At 46.2% G+C, this 26,646-nt stretch overlaps 1 protein-coding gene across 1 annotated transcript in view; it reads left to right on the top strand.

The window, feature by feature from the left end:
- Nucleotides 1-18,485, top strand: part of LOC144824596 (gamma-crystallin M2-like) — a 40,124-nt gene extending 21,639 nt beyond the window's left edge. Inside the window, exon 3 of the mRNA XM_078683648.1 lies at nucleotides 18,156-18,485. Within this exon, the coding sequence (XP_078539774.1) occupies nucleotides 18,156-18,428 (273 nt within the window). The 3' untranslated portion in view covers nucleotides 18,429-18,485. The remainder of the gene's footprint in view (nucleotides 1-18,155) is intronic.
- The last annotated feature ends 8,161 nt before the right edge of the window (nucleotides 18,486-26,646 follow it).

Raw genomic sequence — 26,646 nt, 5'->3', positions numbered from 1 at the left:
ATCACGCATGGGGTGATCCAGTAGATTGCTGGCAGGGCCCACAAGGGAGGTGGGATGGGGCACCTACCTACAATAGATTTGGTTGTCTCGAAGATGTCGATTGACTCATTAACAACGTCCCTTGTCCAGTTTCTTCCGAAGACTTACCTCCCTCCTCACAGCTTTCTACTGCTATGCAACCTCGATGCATCCCTGCAAAATACAATGTGCCAGAAAATAGGGTCACGCTTAATGAGGGTAGACTTGCCGAATCTCGGCTAGTTGATATAATCCCTGAGCCCCTTAACAACAAACCAAGCTTGGTAGCTCCATCTTATGATAATGCCAAGGGTAACCTCCTCTCTAGGGTTTTGTTTGCAATAGGTAGGCCACAGCTGGAGGATTGCGGTGAGTAGGCGGCTGCCTGACCCCCAACACCCTCTTTTGATTACCTTTCGTGCACTGCACACTTTTAACATTGGTGACATTACTTCAGAGTGAAAAGCGCACAGAAATGATAGAAAATGTTTTAAAATGATGTGAAATGAATTACGATTTTTAAACTTCATTTAGAACTTGATTTTAAACTGTTATTTGCACACATACATTTCTAGCGCTTGGCTCCCGCCTCGTTCCCCGCAGCTGCCTGCTGTTTGAGTGGAGGGCGTGGAGACCTGCACCAGAACGCGCAGGGCGGTTCCGGCACCACATGGGGCAGAGCTGATTGCAAGCTCCGCTCAGCATTTAAGCTCGGTACACTTCACTGCTCACCGAGGATTGCGGTGAGTAGGCGGCTGCCTGACCCCCAACACCCTCTTTTGATTACCTTTCGTGCACTGCACACTTTTAACATTGGTGGCATTACTTCAGAGTGAAAAGCGCACAGAAATTATAGAAAATGTTTTAAAATGATGTGAAATGAATTACGATTTTTAAACTTCATTTAGAACTTGATTTTAAACTGTTATTTGCACACATACATTTCTAGCGCTTGGCTCCCGCCTCGTTCCCCGCAGCTGCCTGCTGTTTGAGTGGAGGGCGTGGAGACCTGCACCAGAACGCGCAGGGCGGTTCCGGCACCACATGGGGCGGAGCTGATTGCAAACTCCGCTTCCCATATATCCAATGTGTCAGAGAACGCGCAGCGGGCGAGCGCAGCGGGCGCGCCAAAGGCGCGCCTAAGGCAAGCCCGTCTGCGCCCGTCCGCTCCTGGCCCGCGCCCAGCGCCGGTCACTATGCCCAAAATGACTCAATGATACGCCGGAGCTGGTCTAGAGAAAGTCTCCTAGCTCTCAGACCCTTATCAGCTGATTACCACCCGCGGTACAACCCATCGCCAATGCTGCAAAGTTACACTTGCCCCAAATGCCTTTTTGCCCTGCAACCGGCGATTAACAACTCATGCAAGATTACCAACGAGAGCTGCCACAGCTCCGTGTTGCGTGAAGTAAAGGCGTGTTTAGTCAATTGCCGCTCCTTGCCTAAACACGCTAGTGACATCTGGCTCTCCCTCTCAACGAATGCCTGGGACATGTTGTTTCTCACGGAAACTTGGACCAAAGAGTACTCACACCCCGATATCGCCCTAGCTGTCCCGCCGAACTATCAATTTGCCGGGCTTGATAGATCGGGTCCCAAGACAGGAGGAGGAATAGCTATTATTCTCAGAGCCCACTGGACAATCTGCCACAGGAAACTGGACAACTTGGGTCCCATTGAAGCTATGTACTTTTGCATTTCCGAGGCAGCTTTCCTCATCTGTGCAGGGGTACTTATCTACAACCCCCCGAACACCCCCCCCACTCATATGACCGAATTAATGTCTAGGTTGGCTGACCTCTCATTAAAACACTCGCACTTTACTGTCTTGGGGGATTTTAATTTACATGTAGACGACACAAAGGCATGTTCCTTGGTAGAGACCTTGGAGGGTTTCAACCTCTTGCAGAAAGTTGTTGGCCCCACACACTCTGCAGGGCACACGCTAGATTTGGTCTTTACCAACCTACCTGGTCTCTCCACGGGTATCCCTCTCCCTGTGACTTGGTCGGACCATTTTACTATCTCTTTTAACCTAAAACTTGCCACGACTCCGACCTCAGTTTGTAGGCCAGAGAGGACGGGTAGAAAGTGGTTCAAAGTAACACTTGAGGACCTCGAGCCCGTCTTAGCCAAACTTGAATGGCATCCCTCCGCTAATATCAATGAGGATGTGGCTAACCTAAATCAATACATCACCACGGCCATTGAAAATATCGCCCCCCTCACTACCCTTTCTTCAGCCAGATCCAAGCCCTCTGCTCCCTGGTTCTCTCAGTCGCTGCGGGAAGAAAAAAGCAAATGCAAAAAGCTTGAACGCCTTTGGCGTCGTGCCTATGATCCAGGTGCAAAATTAACGTACAGAGGGGCACTAAAAAATTTCAATTAAATTAAGCAAACGGCCATGAGAGAATACTTTGCTAGTAAAATCAAAGCGGCAGATAACAGCACCAAGGCACTCTTCCAAGTTGTAAAAAACTTCACTAACCCCTCAGCCCTTCTACAAAAGACAGAGGCGTGTCAAGAACTCTGTGACAAGTTATCCAATTTCTTTTATGAGAAAATTTCTCTCATCTATGCTACTTTTAATACAGGACTTAGCCCGGATACGGATGTCACCCTCCTCACTGACATCAGCCCCGAGGACAAGAGACTCATGGCGTTCAAACCCATCACCTTAGATGCTGCACTATGCAAACTCCATCTATGCAAATCAGGCTCTCCCCTGGATCCGATGCCTGCTCACGTTTTCGCCACAATTGCTCCTGCGATTGTGAAACCCCTGCTATCAATATGGAACTCCTCCCTCAGATCAGGACAATTTCCGGACATTTGGAAGCAGGCAATTCTCATCCCCCTTTTAAAGAAACCTGATGCGGACCCTGCTGTTCTCAGTAACTACCGTCCGATTTCCCTGCTACCAAAACCGGCCAAAATTTTGGAAAAAATAGTACAGGAACAACTAGCTGATTTTATTGAGAACCAGGACCTGATGCATGACTCGCAATCCGGTTTTAGGACCGGTTACAGCACTGAGACGGCACTACTAGAGGTGGCGGAGACCGTGCGGGAGACTGTGGACAGGGGAGAGGTGGCTATGTTAGTGCTCCTCGACCTGTCTGCAGCCTTCGACACGGTCTCCCATGCCATCCTCTTGGGGAGACTCCGTGAGTTGGGGATTCACGGCACCCCTCTGGCCTGGATCTCTTCCTTCCTCACGGGCCGCACACAACAAGTCTGGTGCCGCCCGTTCTGGTCCAGGGACAGGAAACCACTTGACTGCGGGGTGCCCCAGGGTTCTGCTCTCAGCCCCCTCTTTTTCAACATCTATGTTGCTCCCCTAGCAAAGGTAATCGAGTCCTTGGGGGTAAGAGTGATATCGTACGCTGACGACACTCAGCTTATTTTTTCTTTTAAAGATCACTCACCCTCAGGTTTCGACAATTTCAGAAGCTGTCTTTCCAATATCGTGGCTTGGATGACCTCAAACACGCTAAAATTAAATATGGATAAGACTGAGGTGTTATTCTTTAATCAGACAATTCCCCTACCTCCCTCTACATGGTGGCCTATGGAACTCAACCCTCCACCGGCCCCGGTGAGGGTGGCCCGCAATCTCGGAGTTCAATTCGATAACGACCTATCTTTTAAGACTCAGATTCAGAAAGTCACCTCAGCATGCTTTGGGAAACTTCATATGATAAGAAAAATCTCCCCCTTCCTTCCCAAGGAAGCTCTAAAAACAGTGACACATCCTCTTATTACGTCACACCAAGACTACGCGAATAGTCTGTACGTGGGACTTCCCGCCTACCTGCTTCACAGACTGCAAATTGTGCAGAATGCTGCTGCCAGGCTGATTTGCAAAGTCCCTTACCGTCACTCAATCTCCCCCCACTTAAAGAAATTGCACTGGCTACCGATCACGGCTCGCGTTAAATTCAAGGCCCTGATACTAGCCTTTAGAGCTCTTAAGGGGAAAGGCCCTAAATACCTGAGTCACAGACTAAAACCAGTGCACTCCACTCTTAACCTCAGATCGAATCACCTTCACCTGCTGTCAACTCCCCGATTCCGTTTCGCGAGAAAGGGTGGTAGAGCCTTCACAGTGGCAGTATCTAAACTGTGGAACTCTCTGCCCATCAGTCTCAGAATGACTGACACTGAATCTCAGTTCAGGGGCAAACTGAAAACCTTTTTATTTTTAGCCCACTAAGTCAATAATATAAACTTGCATCTGCCACTCCTTCCTGCATTCCTCAGCGCCGGGACACCCCCGTTGGGGGTAGCTGTGCGCTCAATAAATGTCCAATAATAATAATAATAATCTTCTCCCCACTTTGCAAGAAGAACTCAAAAATGCAGGTCCTTGAAGCCAGTAGCGCTGTAAAGGGCGTTGGTGCAGACTGGTGTTATTGTCAGCAGACTCGTAACAGACTTTCCCCCAGAACTCCCCCCCTTTGAACTGGCCGTTAGCACCGGAGGACCTCAGCCCAGTGGCAGTCTTATTCCACCATCGCTGCCGACTACGGGGGGAGAGCTACTTCCCTCTTGGGCGGCGATGCCTGGAATTGTGACTGTTGTACTGACTCCAGTTGAGCTCTCTAGTACCGTTCCTAGTATAACCCCTAGCATAACCCCTAGTACTGTTTTGATTCACCCCGTAAAAGACCAGGCGCAGGGCCCAAAGAGAATTGAGGGAGAGGTTCTGAAAGTACTCAGTTGGAATATAGCAGGCCTGGCTCGGAATATAGACCTACCCGATTGGAATTCCTTTATTGAAGATTTCGGGTTGTGCCTATTCCAGGAAACTTGGTGTTTGGAACCATACCATAAGGTGGGCTTTACCACCTATTTTGTTCCCGCAACACAGTCACAGGGAGGGAAAGGCCGTCCTTCTGGTGGTTTCTTATTTGGGCAAATATCTCGTTGGGTCTCTCTATTAGGCAGTTTGCTAATAAATCACCGGATCTACAGAGAATTTCTGTCAGAAGGCCACAGGGGGGGAATAGGCTTGAAGTCTTTAATATCTATGTTAGGGGAGCACGGGGGGAACATCAAAATTGTCATCTACGAGTATTGAAGAGGGTCTTAGTTCTTGTGCGCCCGACGCATTAGTGATACTTGCAGGGGATTTCAACTGCACATTTGAACCCCTGGCCAGTGAAGACATATTGGGCACCTGGGAGGATGACGCCAGGAGAGGTATTCCACCCCTCTCACTGGCCCCTATTAGAAGCTGGTCTCAAAATGCTATTGATCTTAACGCACTCTGCCTGGAATACGGCCTTAGGGCCGCCAATGGCAGAACTAAGTCAGACCAGTCAGGAGCTCACACTTACAATAGAGTGGGTCATTCCTCGCGTATTGACTTCATCCTATTGAACTATAGCCTCTGGGCGCACTTAACTGATATGGAAGTTGTGCAGTCTCCGGTCAGTGACCACAATCCCTTATCCCTGTCCTTATCTTCCCTTATTATGGGCTTTCCCTTACCCCTAACCCCTTACGTCTGGAAAACAACACAAGAAGTAATTCCCTCTAATTGTGCCAGACGGCTAAAATGGAATACCTTTGTGGCAAATAATGCCAAGATCGAGGAGGCCAAATCTATAATGTCTAACATTGCATCACGGTTAGACCTATTAGGACCCATTGATCACGATCTTGAGGGTCCCAAATTGTTCCTTGAAGCATCCACTGCGCTGGGGGAACTTTTTGTGGCTTACCCTCCAAGCTCAAGGCGCACCACAAACAGTAGACCGACGCGCAGCACGGGCTGGTTTTCACACGCCTGTAGTGTCGCCAAAAAAGAACTGATGAGGGCGGTAAAAGCCAAGGATGGGGCCCAGATCAGCTCCGCTAGGCGCCACTATAGAAAGACTCTAGCAAAAGCTAAGGCTGACCATGAAAATTTGTTTTGGCAGGATCTTTTGGCAGCCAGCCTTAGGAAGGATCCCAAAGGCTTCTGGAACCTAATAAGAAATAAGGACAAACCTACGGACTCGCTCATAATGTGTAACATAACTGAGGGAGCATGGCTTGACCACTTTTCCAAGCTTTATGCAGTGAGCGAGGCCCATGGGTTAACCGAGGTGGGTCAGTATGCCTTGTGCAAATCGGAGCCCACTGAGGACCGCCACTTCACAAGCAAAGAAGTAGAATGGGCGATTAAGTGCCAGGTCCCGAATAAGGCGGCAGGCCCGGATGGCCTACCAGGGGATCTACTCCGTGTCAATTTGGCAGAGTGGGGAGACTCATTGCTTCCGTTATGAATGCTGGTTTGGCCGGTGCGGCCTTACCAGATTCTTGGAGGGGAGCAGAGGTCGTCCCTGTATTCAAGAAAGGAGACAGGGACGACCCCGCCAATTATCGCCCCATAAGCCTCCTTGATAGTTCGCAGAAGGTGGCAGGCAAGGTTGTCTTAGCAAGAATCACGCAGTGGGTTGAAGAGAACAATATCTTGTCAGATTTCCAAGCCGGTTTTAGAACCGGCACAGGGACGATCGAGCAAGCACTCCGGCTGCTGATGTTATACTGGAAAGTGGTTGTACTGGGCAAAGGCAGCCTGTACCTGGCATTTATAGATCTAAGGACTGCCTTTGACCTGGTCCCACGTCTGTCAGGTTTACTCCACGGGATCCAGTCGCTGCAAATATGGTTCCACCTCCAAATGTCACCAACACCCTGAAGTGTAAACACAGGGTGTTCGAGCCATTAGGCGAGGGAGAAAAATAACAAACTAAAATAAAAAATGTGGGATGGGTAAAGGTAGGGCCAGCAGGGAAAGGACGCCTGTAACAAAAAACAAGACAGGCATCAGATAGGTGCTTACTTACATGAAATACTACTCTCATTTAGTCTCACTAATAAACCAAGAAAATAGGTAAGTACCTGAGCAGAAAGAAAACCCGACTTTGGATAGGAAATTACTACAGCCCTTCTGCCACAATCTGTGAGGAAGGCCTAAGGAACACATAGACATATAGTTAACGAAAACAGCCCTGTCATACCATACACACACACGTTGTACTGAGACACACAACCCCCCACTCACAACATACCACAGATGAGCCAGAGGACGCAATGTACAAGGGGTGTCCAAGGTATCCAAAGTAAGGATGATTGTTCCAACACAAAGTAAGAGAGAGATACGGTAGTGTGTAGGAAGCAAAAACTACAACACTCCGCTCACTAAATAATGACCACACAGAATATGTTTGGATTATGCCAAACAGCAAAACGTAGTTGCGACCACCACAGAATTCTGCCAACAATATACCCAAAGGGTGACCGCACAATGAGAACTGGGGAACCAGTAGTTACCTCACTACATGCCCAGCTCTTTTTTGGTCCTTGTAAGTACCCAGACAATAACGGAGACGCGTAGTTATCCTCACTACAGCGCCCCGCTATCTTAGTTCCAAAATACTATCAGGGTGTACGGTAACACGTGGTTTCGACCGCCACTGTGTTCCTCCACACCCAACTTGCCAAGAGAAATAACAACAATAATGTTAGCTGTGAGTTACTGTCTCCGTTCTTCCCGCACTCACAGAATTCAGGAAAGTAAACAGCTGACCGCAAGGGCGGCCGGAGATACTAGAACGGCAATACCTGTTGGTGCTGAGGTCCGATAACATCAGATACTGCAATGCAGAAGTTCACCTCACGGAGCCTTTGGGGAGGGGGGCCAAAACAGGAGACTCGAAGGCGGGCGTGCAGAGCGGCCGCTCTCACGCCAAGCGCAACACAAATCCAGAATAACGCGCACCCGGATGCGCATCTGCGTCGAAGATGTACTTCCTGCGGGACCCCGCCTGCTCATGGGAAATGTAGTTCCTGAGCTTGGCAGGCGCGATCGCGCTGCGGATTCTGACAGTACATCCCCCCTCCCTAGCGCCTCCTAGGACCAGGGCGCAGCGGGCATCTACGATGGAAAGCACGTACAGCAGCTGGGGCGTGTACATTCCCGACAGGCTCCCAGGAGTCGTCCTCCACCGAGTAGCCCTTCCAGGATATCAGATACCACAGGACCCCTCTACTCCACTTGGAGTCCTTAATACGCCGTACCTCATATTCAGCCCCAGCATCCCGAAGCACCGGAGGTGTGGCCCTTCGTCTCGCCGAACGAGCAGGTTTCAGCAGGTTACAATGGAACACCGGGTGTATGCGCAAAGAACCAGGCAGTTTCAATTTAAAGGCAACAGGGTTGATTTGTTTCACAATGGTGTAGGGCCCGATGTAACGTGGATGAAACACACTTCGCAATTTGAACCGAATGTTGCGAGTCGACAACCAGACCCTATCACCAACCTGGAACGAGGGACCTTCCTTGCGGTGTTTGTCCTCCCACTTCTTGTACACTGCTTTAGCCTTCTCAAGATGCGCCCTGACCTTTTTGTGCAGAACACGGAGCTTCCGCATCTGTCCCAAAACCGAAGGCTGTCGAGACACCTCCTCCGGGATGCGCACAGGAAGGATACGTGCATCAAACCCGTAGTTAGCCAGGAAAGGGGAGACCCCCACAGAACAATGCCAGACGTTATTATATGCCATCTCGGCCATCCACAACAAAGAAACCCACCGTAGGTATTTCTTCAATGTTTGGTTTAGCCGTTCAGTTTGTCCGTCTGTCTGTGGGTGGAAACTGGTCGAAAGGGAAGACTGTATGTGCAACGCCTGGCACCACGCCTTCCAGAACCTCGCTATGAACTGAGGGCCTCTGTCAGACACTATGACCTCTGGGACTCCATGCAATCGTATGACGTTGTTTAGCAGCAGTTGAGCCGTCTGCCCAGCGGTTGGTAGGTTAACACACGGAATAAAGTGGCCTAATTTAGTGAGGCTGTCAACGACCACCAACACAGCCGATTTACCCTGATCAAGAGGGAGTCCGGTGACAAAATCCAGACTAATGTTCTGCCACGGCTTTCTAGGGGAAGGCAACGGCATCAACAACCCTTTTTTCGGTCCGGTAGAGGATTTAGCCCTTGCGCATGTCTCACACTGCCCTGTCCACACAGAGACATCGGTTTCAATGGACTCCCACCAGAAGTGTCGTTTCATGAGATGCATGGTCTTTTGCACCCCCTGATGTCCTGCCAAAGGGGAATCATGACACCACGTGAAGGCCTTTTTTTGCAATGCTGGAGAAGGGAGAAACAACCTGTTGTTTTGAAAAGGCAGCCCCTTCACCAAAGTGCGATTACCCCCATACGTGGCCCATCTGACCCAGGCGTCATGATCCTTCGCTTGTCTGACAAGATCCAAAAAAGTGTTTGCTTGTATTGCGCAGACCACTTTCTCGGGACTGATTATAGACACCTTAGCTTCTCCGTTGTCCTTCTCTTCCAACTGATCCCGTCGGGATAGGGAATCGGCTTTCAGGTTTTCGGACCCTGGTCTAAAGGTGACGGTGAAATCGTACTCTGCGAAAAAGAGCATCCACCTCATCTGTCTTTGTGTTAGGTGCTTTGCTGTCTTCATATACTGAAGGTTGCGATGGTCAGTATAGACGGTGACAGGGAATCTAGCCCCCCAAAGGTATTGTCGCCATTCCTGGAACGCTCTTTTGATCGCTAGCAGTTCCTTCTCAGATATGGTGTAATTCTGTTCGGGGGGGGCTTAGTTTCTTGGACAGATACGCCACGGGGTGGAGCTGTCCGGTGTCCTTATCCCTTTGAGACAGTACGGCTCCGATAGCTTCGTCAGAAGCATCCGCTTCGACTACATAAGGATATTCCGGTCTTGGATGTGCCAGGATCGGAGCCGTTGTGAACGCCTCTTTTAGAAACTTGAAAGCCGCTGTGGCTTCGGGGGACCATACAAATTGCACACCTTTTCTTAACAGTCTCGACAAAGGAACCGCCACTTGAGAGAACTGCGCAATGAAACGGCGGTAATAATTAGCGAAGCCTAAAAATCTTTGCACGTCTTTCACGCAGGTAGGGGTGGACCACTCCTGCACCGCCTGTATTTTTCTGTCTGACATTTGCAGTCCCTCGTGGCTTAGCATGACTCCCAAAAACTCCACCTTGTCCACACCAAATTCACACTTGCTCAGCTTGCAGTATAACCGGTTTTCTCTCAACCGTTGGAGCACTTCAGTTACATGCCTTGTATGTTCCTTGACGTTTTCTGAGTAAATCAGGATGTCATCGATGTATACCACTGCACTGATATCCACCACATCCTTCAAAACGTTGTTTAAAAAGTATTGAAATGCCGCTGGGGCATTGCACAGCCCAAACGGCATCACAGTGTATTCGTACAAGCCGTATCTTGTTTTGAAGGCGGTTTTCCATTTGTCCCCCTCACGGACGCGGACCAAGTGATATGCCCCCCTTAGGTCCAATCTGGTAAACACCTTGGCATATCGTACTTGGTCCAGCAAAACAGAGATAAGCGGCAGTGGATATCGATTCCTGGCGGTGTTTTTATTCAGCATTCGATAATCGACACAGGCCCTCAAATCACCGTTTGCTTTTTTAATAAAAAAGAGGGGCGAGGCTGCAGGAGACCTAGATGGGCGTATAAAGCCAATGTCCACATAATGGTCCAAGTACCCCTTCAAATGAGTAGTTTCAGGGTCTGACAATGCATAAACCCTACAGGAGGGTATAGTGGCTCCCTCCACTAGATCAATCCTGCAGTCATAGGGCCTATGCGGAGGGGGTTTCTCAGCCTGACTTTCGCTGAAGACATCCCTGTATGCCCTATACTCCATCGGTAGACACACCTCTTTTTCTGCTGCTGTTGCTACCACCAACGGAAGAACAGAAGGTGAGAACCCGACGTCTTCTTCCATGTGAGTTTTGCACTCCTCGGACAGAAAACGAATCGACTTCTTCTTCCAGTCGATGGAGGGATTATGATGGCTAAGCCAGGGCATTCCAAGTATTATCTCATATTGAGGGGCTTCGATGATGTTAAGCACCAATTCTTCCCTATGCCTGCCGTCGATTACAGCAACCGATAGGGTTACCCTCTCGGTTTGTTCCGTTATGAGACCAGATATTAAGGGTTTTCCATCAACCGCCAAGACCTCCTCCGGGGTGTCTCTGGTTACCCGGTCTATAGATAAAGAGGACACGAGTCCGCTATTGATGAAATTCCCTGTGGCCCCTGAGTCAATCATGACCGCGACAGTATATACCTGTAACTGGCATTCCAGCCTCATGGGCAACAGGATATGGGATTCAGATTCACTTAGAGTCAACACCGTCAATGAGGGCACCTTCCAGGGCTGTGGTTCTTTCTGGTGTCCCTCTCCCTGGGCACCAGCTTCCACTAAAGCGTTACCCGCAGCTATGGCTACTCTTTTATTCCGAGTCCAAGAACCAGTGTTTCTGGGTTTGGAAGGGCAGTCCCTAACATAATGACCCTTTTTACCGCAGTACAGACAAAGACCGGCCACACGACGACTCTCTTTTTCTTCTCTGGTTAGGGGGGATCGGACTGCCCCGATTTCCATCGGTTCAGGGTGCGCATCTGCAGAAGGCAAAGCCCTACGTGGACTCCATTCCGAACGGGGGGGGCCCCTGTCCCATCTTCTCCTATCCCCTCCTCTGTCTGTCATTCTTCCATCCAATCTCAGGGTTAGATTCACCATATCTACACAAGTGGTTGGTTGGGGATCAATCTGGGCAATGACGTCTTTAAGACCATCCCTCAAACCCTGATAGAACAAGGACATTCTCTTTTCCTCCGGCCACGAGGTTTCCGACCTCAGTTGATTGAACTTGGTAAGATATGTTATCAAGTCCGACCGCCCCTGCCTTAGTTCTAGGAGTTCTCTATCTGCACTAAAGGTGGTTGCCCTTCGATCAAACACCTTTTCAAATTCGGCCCGGAAAGCCGCCCAGTCTGAGAGCATTGGGTCGTCATTCCGTACCAAAGGTACAGCCCAATTGGCTGCATCCCCTGTTAAATAAGAAATCGCGAAAGCTACTCTCGAATGGTTGTTAGGGAACGAGGCAGGCTTACAGGAAAAGTGTAACATAATTTGCGTCAAGAACGCCTGAGTCTTAGACGGATCCCCAGAATACCTCTCTGGACTAGCCAGAGGGATAGGGGGGGGAACCGTTACTTGTACCTGAGGTACCGTGGTAGAAAAGGGATTCCTTGATAACCTTTCTACCTTTTCCTTTAGGGATGCGGCCTCTGCTTTAGAGGAGGCAAGCTCCTGCTGCACTAAAAGCAGAGCCTGCATCATGTCATCCATGGTGGCCATGTTGCAGCAACTGGACCGGGCAGAGCAACGTTCGTGGGCGCGTTATTCTGTCAGGTTTACTCCACGGGATCCAGTCGCTGCAAATATGGTTCCACCTCCAAATGTCACCAACACCCTGAAGTGTAAACACAGGGTGTTCGAGCCATTAGGCGAGGGAGAAAAATAACAAACTAAAATAAAAAATGTGGGATGGGTAAAGGTAGGGCCAGCAGGGAAAGGACGCCTGTAACAAAAAACAAGACAGGCATCAGATAGGTGCTTACTTACATGAAATACTACTCTCATTTAGTCTCACTAATAAACCAAGAAAATAGGTAAGTACCTGAGCAGAAAGAAAACCCGACTTTGGATAGGAAATTACTACAGCCCTTCTGCCACAATCTGTGAGGAAGGCCTAAGGAACACATAGACATATAGTTAACGAAAACAGCCCTGTCATACCATACACACACACGTTGTACTGAGACACACAACCCCCCACTCACAACATACCACAGATGAGCCAGAGGACGCAATGTACAAGGGGTGTCCAAGGTATCCAAAGTAAGGATGATTGTTCCAACACAAAGTAAGAGAGAGATACGGTAGTGTGTAGGAAGCAAAAACTACAACACTCCGCTCACTAAATAATGACCACACAGAATATGTTTGGATTATGCCAAACAGCAAAACGTAGTTGCGACCACCACAGAATTCTGCCAACAATATACCCAAAGGGTGACCGCACAATGAGAACTGGGGAACCAGTAGTTACCTCACTACATGCCCAGCTCTTTTTTGGTCCTTGTAAGTACCCAGACAATAACGGAGACGCGTAGTTATCCTCACTACAGCGCCCCGCTATCTTAGTTCCAAAATACTATCAGGGTGTACGGTAACACGTGGTTTCGACCGCCACTGTGTTCCGCCACACCCAACTTGCCAAGAGAAATAACAACAATAATGTTAGCTGTGAGTTACTGTCTCCGTTCTTCCCGCACTCACAGAATTCAGGAAAGTAAACAGCTGACCGCAAGGGCGGCCGGAGATACTAGAACGGCAATACCTGTTGGTGCTGAGGTCCGATAACATCAGATACTGCAATGCAGAAGTTCACCTCACGGAGCCTTTGGGGAGGGGGGCCAAAACAGGAGACTCGAAGGCGGGCGTGCAGAGCGGCCGCTCTCACGCCAAGCGCAACACAAATCCAGAATAACGCGCACCCGGATGCGCGTCTGCGTCGAAGATGTACTTCCTGCGGGACCCCGCCTGCTCATGGGAAATGTAGTTCCTGAGCTTGGCAGGCGCGATTGCGCTGCGGATTCTGACAACGTCAGCAGCTTTGGAGTGTTCTCGACGCACTGGGAATTCCCCCTTACTTGTTGGATATGCTGATAAAGTTCCACCCAGACAACTTTGCCCAGATTAGGTGGGGTGTCCAGGGACAAAAAACACCACGAATCCCTGTAAATAGAGGTGTCCGCCAGGGTTGTGTTTTGGCCCCCACTCTGTTTTCGTTATATGTTAACGGAGTGGTGGAACATCTGCTACAACATCCAGCAGATGCCCCTTCCCTGGCGGGTAAGAAAATACCCACCCTCTTATTTGCAGATGACACCCTCCTGATCTCTAAGACACCAGTGGGGCTACAGAGCCTGCTAAATAGCTTTAAGACCTTCTGTGATTTGAGAGGTCTGGTCATAAACACGGGGAAGACGAAGTTCCTGGTCTTACATCCCCTAAAGAAAACAGTTATACCACCTACACTTGATCAAGTACCACTCGAGAGGGTCAAGGAGTTCGACTATCTTGGCATCCGTCTCTGCGACTCCATGAGTTGGAAAAATCATCAGCAAAAGATGTTGGTGTCCCATAAGAGAGTGACAGGCGCCCTTCTTAAGAAACATCGTGGCTCCTCCTATAAACCAATAGCACCGGCTCTGGACATCTATAGGGCGCGTGGTGTTAGTACAGCTCTCTATGGTGCTGAATTATGGGGTGTACAGAATGTGGACCAGTTGGCCCGCTCCGAAAATAAATTTCTCAAAGATCTAATGGCCCTTCCCCATAGTACCCCAACTCTTCCTCTTCTACTAGACATGGGCATTCGCTCGATTAGCGATCAAGCGAGGCTGCGCCCGCTTTTACTATGGGCCCGTATCTGGAGAGTCCCTGAATTGTCCAGTTATGCGGATGGTTTAAAAGAGATCCTTGCATCGCCTGGCTGGGCCAAGATTCAGTGGCTAAGGGAAGTTAATCATCTCCTAATTAATTTGGGCCTTGAGGACGATTGGGATAACAGATCTGCCCCGCCAAAGCTGATACTAAAAAAGCTATTCTGGTCCTGGGTGGCTGAGGGCAGAAAAAATGATGTGAATTTGTGTAGGTCATCGACTGATTTTCTTCTGTTAAAAGAAGTGCATTTTCGAGAGCCATATTTGTACTCCATCACAGCTCCTTGGGATAGGGCCCTCTACTATAAATTCAGGGTAGGTGTCCTGCCAGTAGGTACTGTGACTGCGAACTGGAAGGTCCCGGCTCAGACCTCCCCTATTTGCCCTTGCTGTTCATACAGACTAGAGACAGTTCCCCTTCTGCTGTTTGAATGTTTGGCTTATTCAGCCCCCCGTAGTAGATGGCTGAAGCCCCTTTGTAGAACCCTTGGGACTAGGTCGCATAGGGAGGCCTTAAGGATACTAAAAACGGACCCTCGTCCCCTGTTTGCTATTGCAATAGCCAAGTTTTTAGGATGGGCATGGCGTATTAGACTTAATAGACTATCCTATCTTAGCTGAGTGCATTTTATACTGTCTTATTGAGCTAAATATGTAAAATGTTGTACATAATTATGTATTTGCTATGTCCACTTTTCTAACTGTTTTAATGTATATGTAATGCTTTTATGATATCAATTATGTCGAATAAAGCTTTATACAATTACTGCTCCAACTTTCCAAGTTGTGATGTCTGTGGCTAATCCACTAACTTGGAGATCTTCCTAGTTACTGTACATGCAGCGCGCAGGCCAATTTTGGTTAAAAAAAACACACGGTTCCCATATGCGTCTGCACTGACCGGTCTCATCTTTGCCAAACCTGTCCTACAGCAAAATAAGGAGGCAAAAGACATAATTCCCATGACTTGAAAAAACAAGCATTGGCAAAGCCAATAGATATGGTGTTGGCCTCCAGCCTTTTGGAAATTCTTGTTTTGTTTTGTCATGTTGTGGCCCAACTTTAATATTCAGGAAGCTGCTGGGCACTTATCAATTTAATCAAAACAATTGACTGAAGGCAAAAGAGTTTTTGGTCGAAATAAATATGCATAGTACTGCCTGGCCCTGACGGAACTACTTTGTGTGTTGATGTGAAAGGGCAGCAACCCATAACTTATAAAGAAATCAACTAATGGCTGAAGTGGGCTGACACATTGCACCTTGATGAATGCTGAAGTGTGTGGAAGGAAAATGTGAGTGACAGAACCACAGACTAGTTGACAAAATCTGGTTGAGAACCACAGTAGGTAACTATGTTATACATATAATTTGAGTAAAATCAAATGGTCTTGATTTGTTAAGTCTGTTCACACAGACAAAGCAAAAATACCTCTTACCTTTTGAAAAGATGGTGAGAAAGAAAGAAGGAACTAATTAAATGGAAGAAAAGAAAGTAGGAAAAAAGGAAACAGGAGGAAGAAAGAAACGAAGAACGAAGGGAAGAAAGAACAAGAGGAAGAAACAAACAAGCAAAGAAGGAATGAAATAAAAAGAGGCAGAAACACACCAACAAGGAAAGAAAGAAACTGAAAGAAAGAAGGGAAGATGAAAGAAAGGAATGAAGAAAGAAAGAGGCAAAGAAGGAAAAATGACAGAAGTAAGAATAAAGATAGAAGGAAAGAAGAAAAAGAAAGCGGAAGAAGGACAAAAATAGTCCATGCGAGCTTTTGGTATGGCGTAAAAAACCCAGCAGTCAGGTGAAAAAAAGACCACTTCAAAAGAACTGTACAGCATTGGAAGGGGAGAGGAAAATATAAAGATGGAATGTGCCCTGCACTCTCATCTGGTAGTAGGTATCCTGCTATCACATCAGGCTCTGCAAACAAAGCCAAGGCTAAAGTAATAATATAGTAAAAACAAAAACACTGGCACCTAAATGCAGTGATGTGATGTAAGCCTTTGACTGAAGTAGGTTTATCCATTGCGTCATGTTGTATGCTGTAGTGAAAGGAAGCAACATATGAATATACCATCGGATGAAAAAACAAGGTTGAAACCCCTTTATCTAAGTATCTTATACATATAATTTTAATAAAATCAAATGGACCTAAAAACAGCTACCTATTCTCCTCCCTTAAAAGTGAATGGGAAAAGCTTCCAGGTTGTGGGGTTTATCAGACAAAACTGCTGTAATAATGAGAATATCCTTACACGGCCGTGCCGAGTAAGAAAAGCGCACTGAATATACGGAGGGCCCCAGTGGGGGGGGGGGGGGTGAGGGAGGAGGTCTCGTAAACAGACCAAAAACTTGTTTCATAACCAGCCTAGTACCGGATGTGGGATCTGGATGTGAACTCCTCAATGAGAGATTCGCTCACAGCGGTCCGATGGACCGTCAACTGGTCCAATGGACTGCCAGTGTCTCAGAACCCTGAGACACTGATGGTCTATTGGACCGTGAACCCGTGAGTGCATTCATATTATTACGCACCTCTGGTGGCATTGAGATTCACTCGCAGAAATCCTCCAAATCCTACATTTGAGTTTGTTGCTCATTGAGAATACTTGAGTTACTCACCAGGAACTGCTCTGTGAGTATTACTTTATTTTGCGGTGCACTTTTATGCTGGCACGGATTAATTTTTCACAGGGACTCGCCTCTCTGTTTGTAATCCGCTTTGCAATTCCCCTGGTTATCACCAGTACTGATGAGACCCTGTTATACTTCCTCAGGGTCGAAACGCCATTGACATCTGTGCAGACATACCATTTTTTGAAATAAAATTTCGTAAACCTCAGGACTGGACTGGCTACTGGGCGTTTTGGTGTGCTGCCGAGCTGGGAGCTTATTTCACTGCAGTGGGGGCTGATTTCGTTGATGGGGACCTGCGGGTGTTTTGAAATAAGCAAAACAAATTTTGTTCAGCACACGCAGGTCCCAATCAACGAAATCAGCCCCCAGCTCGGCAGCACCCCAAAACGCCCGGTAGCTAGCCCGGCCCTGGTGAACCTCCATTAACGTTACTGTGTTCGCCAAAAACGACTATTGTTTATGGCTGTCTGTTATTACTAATACACCTGTACAACACGCACTTTGCCTGGTATGGTATTTCATTTGGGGTATTGTGCAATTGTCAATGATTTTTGCAACTCTGGTTAACAATTGCATTTTCTTGCATTATTAAAATCAATTCAAACTAATTGAAAATAACCCTTTCATGCTGGTTTTCCTTAGATTCTTCTGCAGATTAAATCATGACAGTTATTTTGCTGTCTTATTGTATACTTTATATATGAGTTTAATACATTGGGTTAAGCATCTGTTTAGAAAAAAGGCAATATAAACAGTAGAAACAAGCAAATGTAAGGGCAGTTTAGAGTGTTCAGTCTTATCTGATTTGTCCACTCTTGAGCCTAATAATACATTTCGCTGTACCTTTCTCAATTGTTTAGGTCTGTGTTTTATTTTAAATTCATTTATTTACAGACAATGATCCATATTTCAGATTCTGTTTCTCAGAGAACACAACCTTGGGTTCTTTTTCAGCCAAAATGTTTATTAAAGCAATTATAACTAGCAGCTGGGGGGCAAAAATGCACTCCATGTAAAATGTACACTGGGGCTTCTACGTGCTATCCAAGATATCTCCTATAACATAACATAACAAAACTTAACATAATACTGTTCCTTACTGTTTCATCTCACAGTATCGAGGCACGTTCAGAATCCAGATCTACGAGAGAGAGGACTTCAGAGGGCAGATGATGGAGTTTACTGAGGATTGCCCTGATCTACATGAAGAATTCAAATACCATGAAATCCACTCCTGCACTGTGCATGAGGGATACTGGATCTTTTATGAACAGCCAAACTTCAGGGGGCGACAGTACTTCCTTAGACCCGGGGAGTACAGAAGATACTTAGACTGGGGATCCATGAGCAGCAAAGTTGGCTCCCTTAGAAAAATGGAATTCCACTAAAGTTTCTAAGATTTAAATTTGTTTCCAAGAACTGTTAATAAAATGTATTCATTCATAGCATTGCTTCTGTCTTATTACTGATAAACCTCCATTACTATATGTCCAGACACAACATTTGTAAACTGTCTCATGAGTTCAAAAAATTATTTCAATAGCTGTCAGTAAGTTTAGAATATATTTCCATATTATTTTCAATAAGTAGTCAAACACTCAATATATCTTACCAATATTTCTGACGCCAAATTATTGTGAAATAAACCCACTATAGTAGTTCAGGGTGCTGTATAGCATGTCCCCAGTAAGTGCTTCCCGTCCATTCGGTTCATGAGTACGCCTCCCACTTCATTTTATCTTTGGCATTCAGTTCACTTCTCTGGACAGTTGGACAGTTATGATAAGGACAGGCAACAACACATGGCCCATAACAGGCTTCTCCAACGAGTAGCTCTAGCTGCATGTAAATAGCTCTCCTGTGTGCAGCCAATTCTATCGATTAGACCTTTTGCATGGTTTATTTAACATTGAATAAACCAAAATAAAAAAAAGTGAGCATTCGAGAAGAAAACGTGTGTACTGTCAAAATTCATATGCTCATTGATTGGAGAAAACTTTTTGAATTTTCAAAATAATTTTAGGGCTGATATTTAAGTGACAGATTATGCACATTGGGGAGCAATTACTAATAATATTAACTGGGTGCCAATGGCATGGCAGCTATTGCTTTTTTTGCATTACCCAAGCAGAGGCATTCCATATTGATATAGCCTTGTTTGTATTACTGCTGACAACCCTGCCTGATGCACTGAGGTGAACGGTGGTGGTAATCCTGGCCACTGATGTAGCCGTGTTTACCAGGGTCACTTTAGAACAATCATCATATTAGTAGCTCAGGATTATTTTCAAAGAACACAAAAGGTTGGAAACCCCTGCTCTATAACATTTGTGTGCATTCCCGCCTTCATACTAATAAGAATGTGCAATATTTCTGTTCTAGCCATATCATGTTCAAGGACGTCTATTTTGGCAGACAGGAACACATACATTTTAACATATTCCTCTCTCATGCTACAAATATTGGTCCACTTCTGTAATATATGCTCTGTGCATATAGTCACTCCAAGTGAGATGAATACTTTTGGTGTTACAAAAGCATAATATCTAAGATAAAGCACCCATGCTGTACATTATTAGGGTATTGCAAGTCACCGAGGTGTTATGTGACCATATAGAGGTCATGGAACTTTGCAATGACTAGCAATATCCTTAAAAAGTATTGCTCGGGTTTTTTGTATTCCTTACATGGTCACACCTTCACCCTTCCTGCAAAGCACTTAAATCCTTAGTGACATGCTCATGTGAAAGAGGTAGTATAGCTCCAGCCATAAAGAATAAAAGAGGAACCTAGTATGAAAATAAACAAATCAGGTAGCAATTAATAATTTGATTAAGATATTAGAATCAGTTTAATGTAAGTCAGATTAAAAAGTGCTGAGACGCATAATTAGTAAAACAAAGAATATGAATGAAAAGTCAGTTTTCATTTTCTTTGCATTGCTTAACCTGCAGCAGTAATAAAGGTCCGTGACCTGCCTTTGGCCTTGACTGGTGGCAGGAGATATTAGACGTCACAACTCAACTGCAGCAGTTGAGCAAATACATCATTTTATTATTACAGGTGAATAAATATGTCACAAGTTGCCTATAAAAAAGAAATTAGAGACCGGTTCTTATACAAGGATTTCAGGCTCCCATGTATTATAAATTTAATTGAGAGTATAAAGGCAGTACACATACACATAACTGGGGAGTTTTTCATTTCCATCTCTCATTTTTACATGAAGATCAGACGTGAAAAAATTCAATGAAGCAATAACCCAATAAATAATCAGCAGTTATTGTGACCGATGGGCATCATGTTTGGATTTTTCCTCTGCTTTTGGCGCTGACTATGGGCACAGAGGAAGCGACGGAGTTGTGATCATTGAGAAGAAATACAGGGCTGCACACTCCTATGCTCTAATCTCTTTTTGAAGACATTGTGCTCGCACCTCGGGTGTATGGTCACCAGAATGAGGAAAAACACCAACAATTTAGTGAGCTGCAAAGGCTATGTTTATATTAGCATTTAGTTGCACAATCAAGTTAGAGAGATGCATTTTTATGTCTGCTTTTAGCCCAGACATTTTGTTTTTAGTAAAAATATATATACTTAACAGCAAGCCCTCTTCATCCATTGTTCTACTGCAGGGTCATTCAAATTTTGCTTCCACCCACCACAGCATGCAGTATCTGGCAAAAGTCCAGTCCACTTTAGTTACTGGCTTTGTCTGACTGTGAGCAATTGCATTCTGCTCTTGCACATTGTGCACATCTGCACAATAAGGTCTCCCCTTCTCTTACAGGGACTACTGATGCAATTAGTACTTACGCGTTAAAAAAAAATATGTGTATATTTCGGCTTTTATACAATACATTTTTCACTGAGGCGAGGGCCCAGCAGGTCACCGAATACTGCTATCGGACCCTGTGTCAAAGAACAACAAAAACACATCTTTATTCGACTTTTGCATAAAAACATAAAAGTAAGATTGGCAAAAATATACAATAAATCAAGTCTATAAAACATCTGCCACATCAAGTGCTGCACAAATATTATAACTATACTTATTATTATTTTTTTTTTACGATTAAAAAGGTACATGAAACTAAATAAAGAATAAAATAGGGATACCAAGCTCACATCCAGCCATGATACACCCTCAACTGTTAATCACTGCTAGATCTGAACCTAAGAGCGGATTTTAAAAAGCTAAGAACATAAAATACAGTATTACCTGAGAGCGCTGATAACAGATAAAAGCAGGACGCAACTGCCTAAAGTTTACCCTTTTTAAGATAGGGATGACATATGTTTTCCTCGGTAGCTCATAAAAACTACAGAACATTAAAAAATGGAGCATGTTTTGTGTAGACTTTCCATTGCAGCCCCAGTGCGACAAACGCTGAACCTTGCTCTGCCCCCATGGGTGGACAAGAAGAAGATGAAAGAGGTTAAACCGGAACCTGGTCAGTAAGAAGCGATCATAAGAACATGATAAGTGACAAAGTTTACAAGCATAAATTATCCTTGGGCAACACAACTGATCTACATTTTACTGCTAAGGAAACATAAACAACTAAACCCCCATGTGTCTATCTGCCCTCAAGCGGGTGGCAGGTACAAAAAAGGACTTATACCCATCTATGAAAAAGGTGTTCTTGAGAGTCCACTTTTAGTGTATTACGTCAAACCTTTTTATGAAAGAAGTCCATCCTGGGTAAGAAAACTTGCTTGCCAACCCAGCTATGTTCCACAAGATGGATTTACAGTCCTTGCCATCCAATGACCTGCTACCTGGGTATCCAGGGACAACCAGGTGAGTGGAAATTATTGACTCCTCTGGGACTGCAGCCGAGAGTCAATCACAATTGTCCAATTGTCAAACGAAACAAGAAGTGCAAAACCATTGACAAGGGATATATTGGAAGTTGCTATCTGCCGCCTATACTGGACTTGGTCAGGGAACCTCCTAGGGTTCCTTTCGCTAAGAGATGTTACAATACTTGAAGGGCTATAACAAATAACCCAGAGGAAGTGCCATGATGGCCATGGTGGGGCCTGTGAGGGTACTCGAGGTGACCATTGAAAGGATTTTCTCTGCCACATAGATCTATAGAAGTTGATAATGACACCGTCAACTTCACAATTCTTCCTAGACCTCCCTACCCAAGCAACTATACGCACCATGTTGATGTACCTTTCCACCCTTATTCCCCATACCGTGTTGGAGTTCAACCAATACCGAACTTTGTTCTTCAGTTGGCAGAAGTCTTCTGAAACATCCAACAGGAGCACAGGTACATTCCCTCAGACCACTACACATGGTGTGGCTTTTGGTGGAAGATGAAGAGTGATAAGTCCCTGTCTCAGAGTACCCAATACCCCATACCTTGAGCTATCATCCCCTCCTTTCATTGGCTTCCATGTGGAGGACTTCGCAATTCCCGGGCAGTCCTATGACCTGGGATTCTTCATTGAAGATCCCCCCCCCCCTTCGTCTTGCTTCCAAATGGACTATTTTCGATATCGATATTGATTCATTTTAATAAATAGTTCTATGCCAAATGATTTTTGCCTTTGTGGTTCTACTACTAGATGGGATACAACATATTAATTCTATATTAAGGGATACCCAAGAGTGAATGCGAGAGTGAGAGCCCCTTTTTTCAGATACACAGTGATACAATACCTTTCCACATAAAGATTAAAAACCCAGGGAATACTTTAAAAGTTTTTGGGCTATTTTCGATGGGGGCCATGGAGAATGGGTAGCACTCTCCTGCACAAAGGTTGGTGATGATGGCTGCTCCTGACTCATTGTACATGGACCAACCCAGCTGCAACCCTCTTTGCCTTGTGAAGCCACAAGTCCATCATGAGGTACAATATTGTCCATGAGATTATTCTGGTTAAGCTTGAGAAGTTCCTGTTCTATTGTAGCTAGACGTTGCTTTATTGGATCCAGTTTTGAGTCTATTCTGGCCAGCAAGGAACCCAAGAACTCTTCCATCATGACTGTTATATTAGTCAGGGCTTGTATGTTGTGTGCACTGTGCTATGTGCCCTGGACCCTTAAGCGCTTTGCTTTACCCCCAGTCTTGGAACACTTTCTTGTTTTTCCTGTCCCTACTCTCACTCTGGTGCCCCCTAATGAGGTTAGGGGATGAGTGACCATTGTCTTGATGGTATCCTTACTCCCAGCATACGAAAGATCTGGTTCATCCCTGGCAGCATTGTCCAAAGTAATAGGTGGGCCTGCCTCTCCGCCTGTTTCCTGCCCTATAGATAAGACAGAGGATCCAAGATCCAGCTTGGAGACCTGCATTGGTGGAACTCTTGGGGAACTAGGAAATAGGTGATTTACTGGAGAGCAAGAGAGCCGTCCAGCCACCAATTCTATCTCTGTATCTAAGACCCCTGCTGGTCTCTGTAAAAAAGTGCCCATCATGGTTACCACAGGACCATGGAGGCTGCCACGGCTGCCTAGCGTTTCCCCATGACTGCCTAACAATGACAATAAGAACGACAGTGATGAGCTGTGTAAAGCAAACCACTAACTATACTAGTAAGCTGGATTTCCAAGGCCGAGGAAGATGTTAAAGTGACAACAGTCTTGCACCAAAGTGCTTAGATAAACAAGAAAAAAAGCAGGAGGTAAAACAGTGGCCTACTACCCGGTATTGCTGGCCTGTCCAAATATTAACACACAAGGTCCTTGCTGTTATGATTTTCTGGATCCTACATCTACCATGGGTCTACTGACCAAACTCCCGAACATCAGGGAACCAAGAGGGGGGGGCTTAGCCTAGCCTCCTCCTGTCTCTGACGGGCGCGGACGAGTCCGCCCTTGGGCTGAGCTGTGCCCAGGGGGGTACGCATGTGTCCTGCGCCACAGGAGATGATTAGCGATTTTCAGCAAGTGACGTAGGTAAGTGGGATGCAGGCTCCTCCTCATGGATTTCTGGGAGACAGAGTCCCTGGCTGGCAGAAATATCCTGCGCTTCAAACAGCTGCAAGCGTCCCACGCTGCAGGAGATAAACAGCGATTTTGAGCGCGGGAGGGAAGCGGATTGCAGGCTTCTCCTCATCCTGAGAGCTGAGATCTGAGAGTGGAACATTTATCTGTTCCGTGTCTTTATGGGGAAAAATTGATAGACCTGACAGTCTTAGGTTGGCCTTCCTCCCAACTTTTTGCCTACCTTCTCCTCTTTTCTGATCTTGTACTTGCTGGTGTTAGGGCTTTCTGCTCTTTACCACTGCTGACCAGTGCTAACATGCTTGTGCTCTTTCCCCTGCACATAATAATATTGACCCATCCCCAACTGGCATATTTAATGCACTTTTAAATCCCTAATAACAGGGCCTGTAAATTAAATGTTACTAGTGGGCCTGTAGCACTCATTGTGCCATCTATTTTAGTGGTCCTCTAACCATGGCTGAGGCCTGCTATTGCAGAGCCTGTGTGTGTTTACACTGCCACTCGACCTGGCAATATGCTTCTTGCCAGGCCCAAATCTTGCCTTTCTGTACATATAAGCTACCCCTAAGGTAGGCCCTGGACAACCCAGAAGGAAGGGTGCAATGTATTTAAAATGCGGGGCATGTACCTTTAAGCTTTACATGTCCTGGTAGTGAAAAACTCTCCAATTTGTTTTTCACTACTGCAAGGCCTAAATTTCCCTTAGGTTAACATGGGGATTACCTTATTACATTTTATAAGAGTATTTCCTATTGCGAAGCGATAGACTTTTTGAGTTTGGTGTCTCTGGAATCACAATGTAAAATCACAACTTACGATCTAGTTGGATTTTACATTGCAATTTTGAAAATGGCACTATTAGAAAGTTAGAAAAACGTGTAGAGAATGCATTGGATACATTATGTGATGAGCCTACTTTGTTTTGCTTCACCTTTGATTAGCGTGTTTCTGTGAAAAAGCCTCGATGGGCACTCAGTAAACATTTGAAGATGCTAAAATAAAGAAGGAAGGTGAAAGGATGCTGTCTCCGCTGTGTTTTAGTGAACATTGAAAAGTGTCTAAAACATTGAGTAAAATTGGTGTCTTAAGATGATATTGGATACAATTGGAAGATATAGATAAAAGAGGGAAGTTTCCCATATCGCAGTGTGGTAGTTGGGGCAAGAAAAAGCACACTAAGATACATTGACTATTAGAACGTTGGCATTTTCTAACTTTAGCCATTTGGTGCCTGCTGCATGTCTATGATACACATCTAGTGAGGGTTACAGCTGGGCTTTGTGTATTCCGCCTAGACAGCCACACACAAAAGGTGCTGAGGTTTGACTTGATGGGCCCTCCTGTAATGGGGGAGGAGCTTGGCACAGCCTCACACTTACACCTGAATTGGTTGTGTCCTGTCTGCACACACAGGGCTACATACACCCTTTTAGTGAGTATGGAGCCTGGGCAGAAAGAGAGGACCTTGGTGCACTTCAAAGACTTGTCTCTGAAGTCTTCCCACTTCAAAGGCACAACTGAGTACTGGACCTCTAACACCACCACTTCAGTATACTTCTGGACCTGTAAATGTTCTGCCAGGAAGAAGCACTGCTCTGCTGCTGAAGGACTGCCACTCTGCTAGACTTCTGCTTTGTTGGACTTCTGCTTTGCTGTGCTGCCCTGCTGCCTGCTGTGCCCCTGCCTGGATTAGAAGGTTGGACCTGCATCACTTGAACCGAGAGTGATGCTAAAGGCTTGCTGGCTTGCCTCTTGATCTGAAGTCTGAGGGACAAAAAGACTTCCAACGCTTCTGCTGCGGCACCTGGACTCTGCTAATGGTGCGTCTGCCCTGTCAAGTGGTGCCAACACCCGTTCCTTGAAACTTGTAAGTGAGGCCTAAGGTGCCCGCTCCAGGCAAATCCATGCATCGGCTCTCAAACTGGCATATAGCTGAGTTGCGTAGATCGGAATTGGTGCATCATCCCTGATTGTGTGACCTGAACCAGCGCAGTCACCTCTGTTGCTAGAACCAGAACCAACGCATCGTGGCTCAGGGACACCTCTCTGCCTTCAGAACAGAACAGCGCAATGCATCTGACTCAATTGTGGCTTCGATGACAATGGTGAGAGCTCTGCATCGCAGCTCCTACACCAATCGGAGACGACGCATCAATGCTGTGTCGCTCGTCAGGACACTGCAGCTCACAGCTTCTTCGACATCAACGCAACCCGGATCAAGGCAATTTTTATTCAGTGGGCTTTACTGGGTCCCTGTATCTGGCCTGCACTCCCCCGCGATCAGGCTGAACTTTTGATTTTGACCTGGTCCGGCACGATCAGATTTCCTAACTAGGCGTGTATTGCTTCTAAACACTATTTTACAGTATATTGGATTGGATATTGGAGCTGCTCAGTGGGATCTTAGCCACTCGCCTGACTCGCGGTGGGCTCTGCGCCTCCTGCGCATTTTATTAACATTTTAATGTTTGTGTTTGTTAATAACTTTTTTGTTGTGCAGGTATTACCTCTACTGCGCGCTGGGCAGTATTAATCGCCGCATTTGCTGTCCGCTGTCCTCTCGCCACTACTCGTCCCTCGCAGGAGATTAATTCCTGCCGGTACTCGCAGTTGGCCGCCATTTTGGGTGAGGAGGTTGA

The sequence above is a fragment of the Lissotriton helveticus genome, chromosome 3_1, assembly GCF_964261635.1.
Source record: "Lissotriton helveticus chromosome 3_1, aLisHel1.1, whole genome shotgun sequence".
Lineage (NCBI taxonomy): Eukaryota > Metazoa > Chordata > Amphibia > Caudata > Salamandridae > Lissotriton > Lissotriton helveticus.
This window is presented reverse-complemented; position numbering and strand designations above follow the sequence as displayed.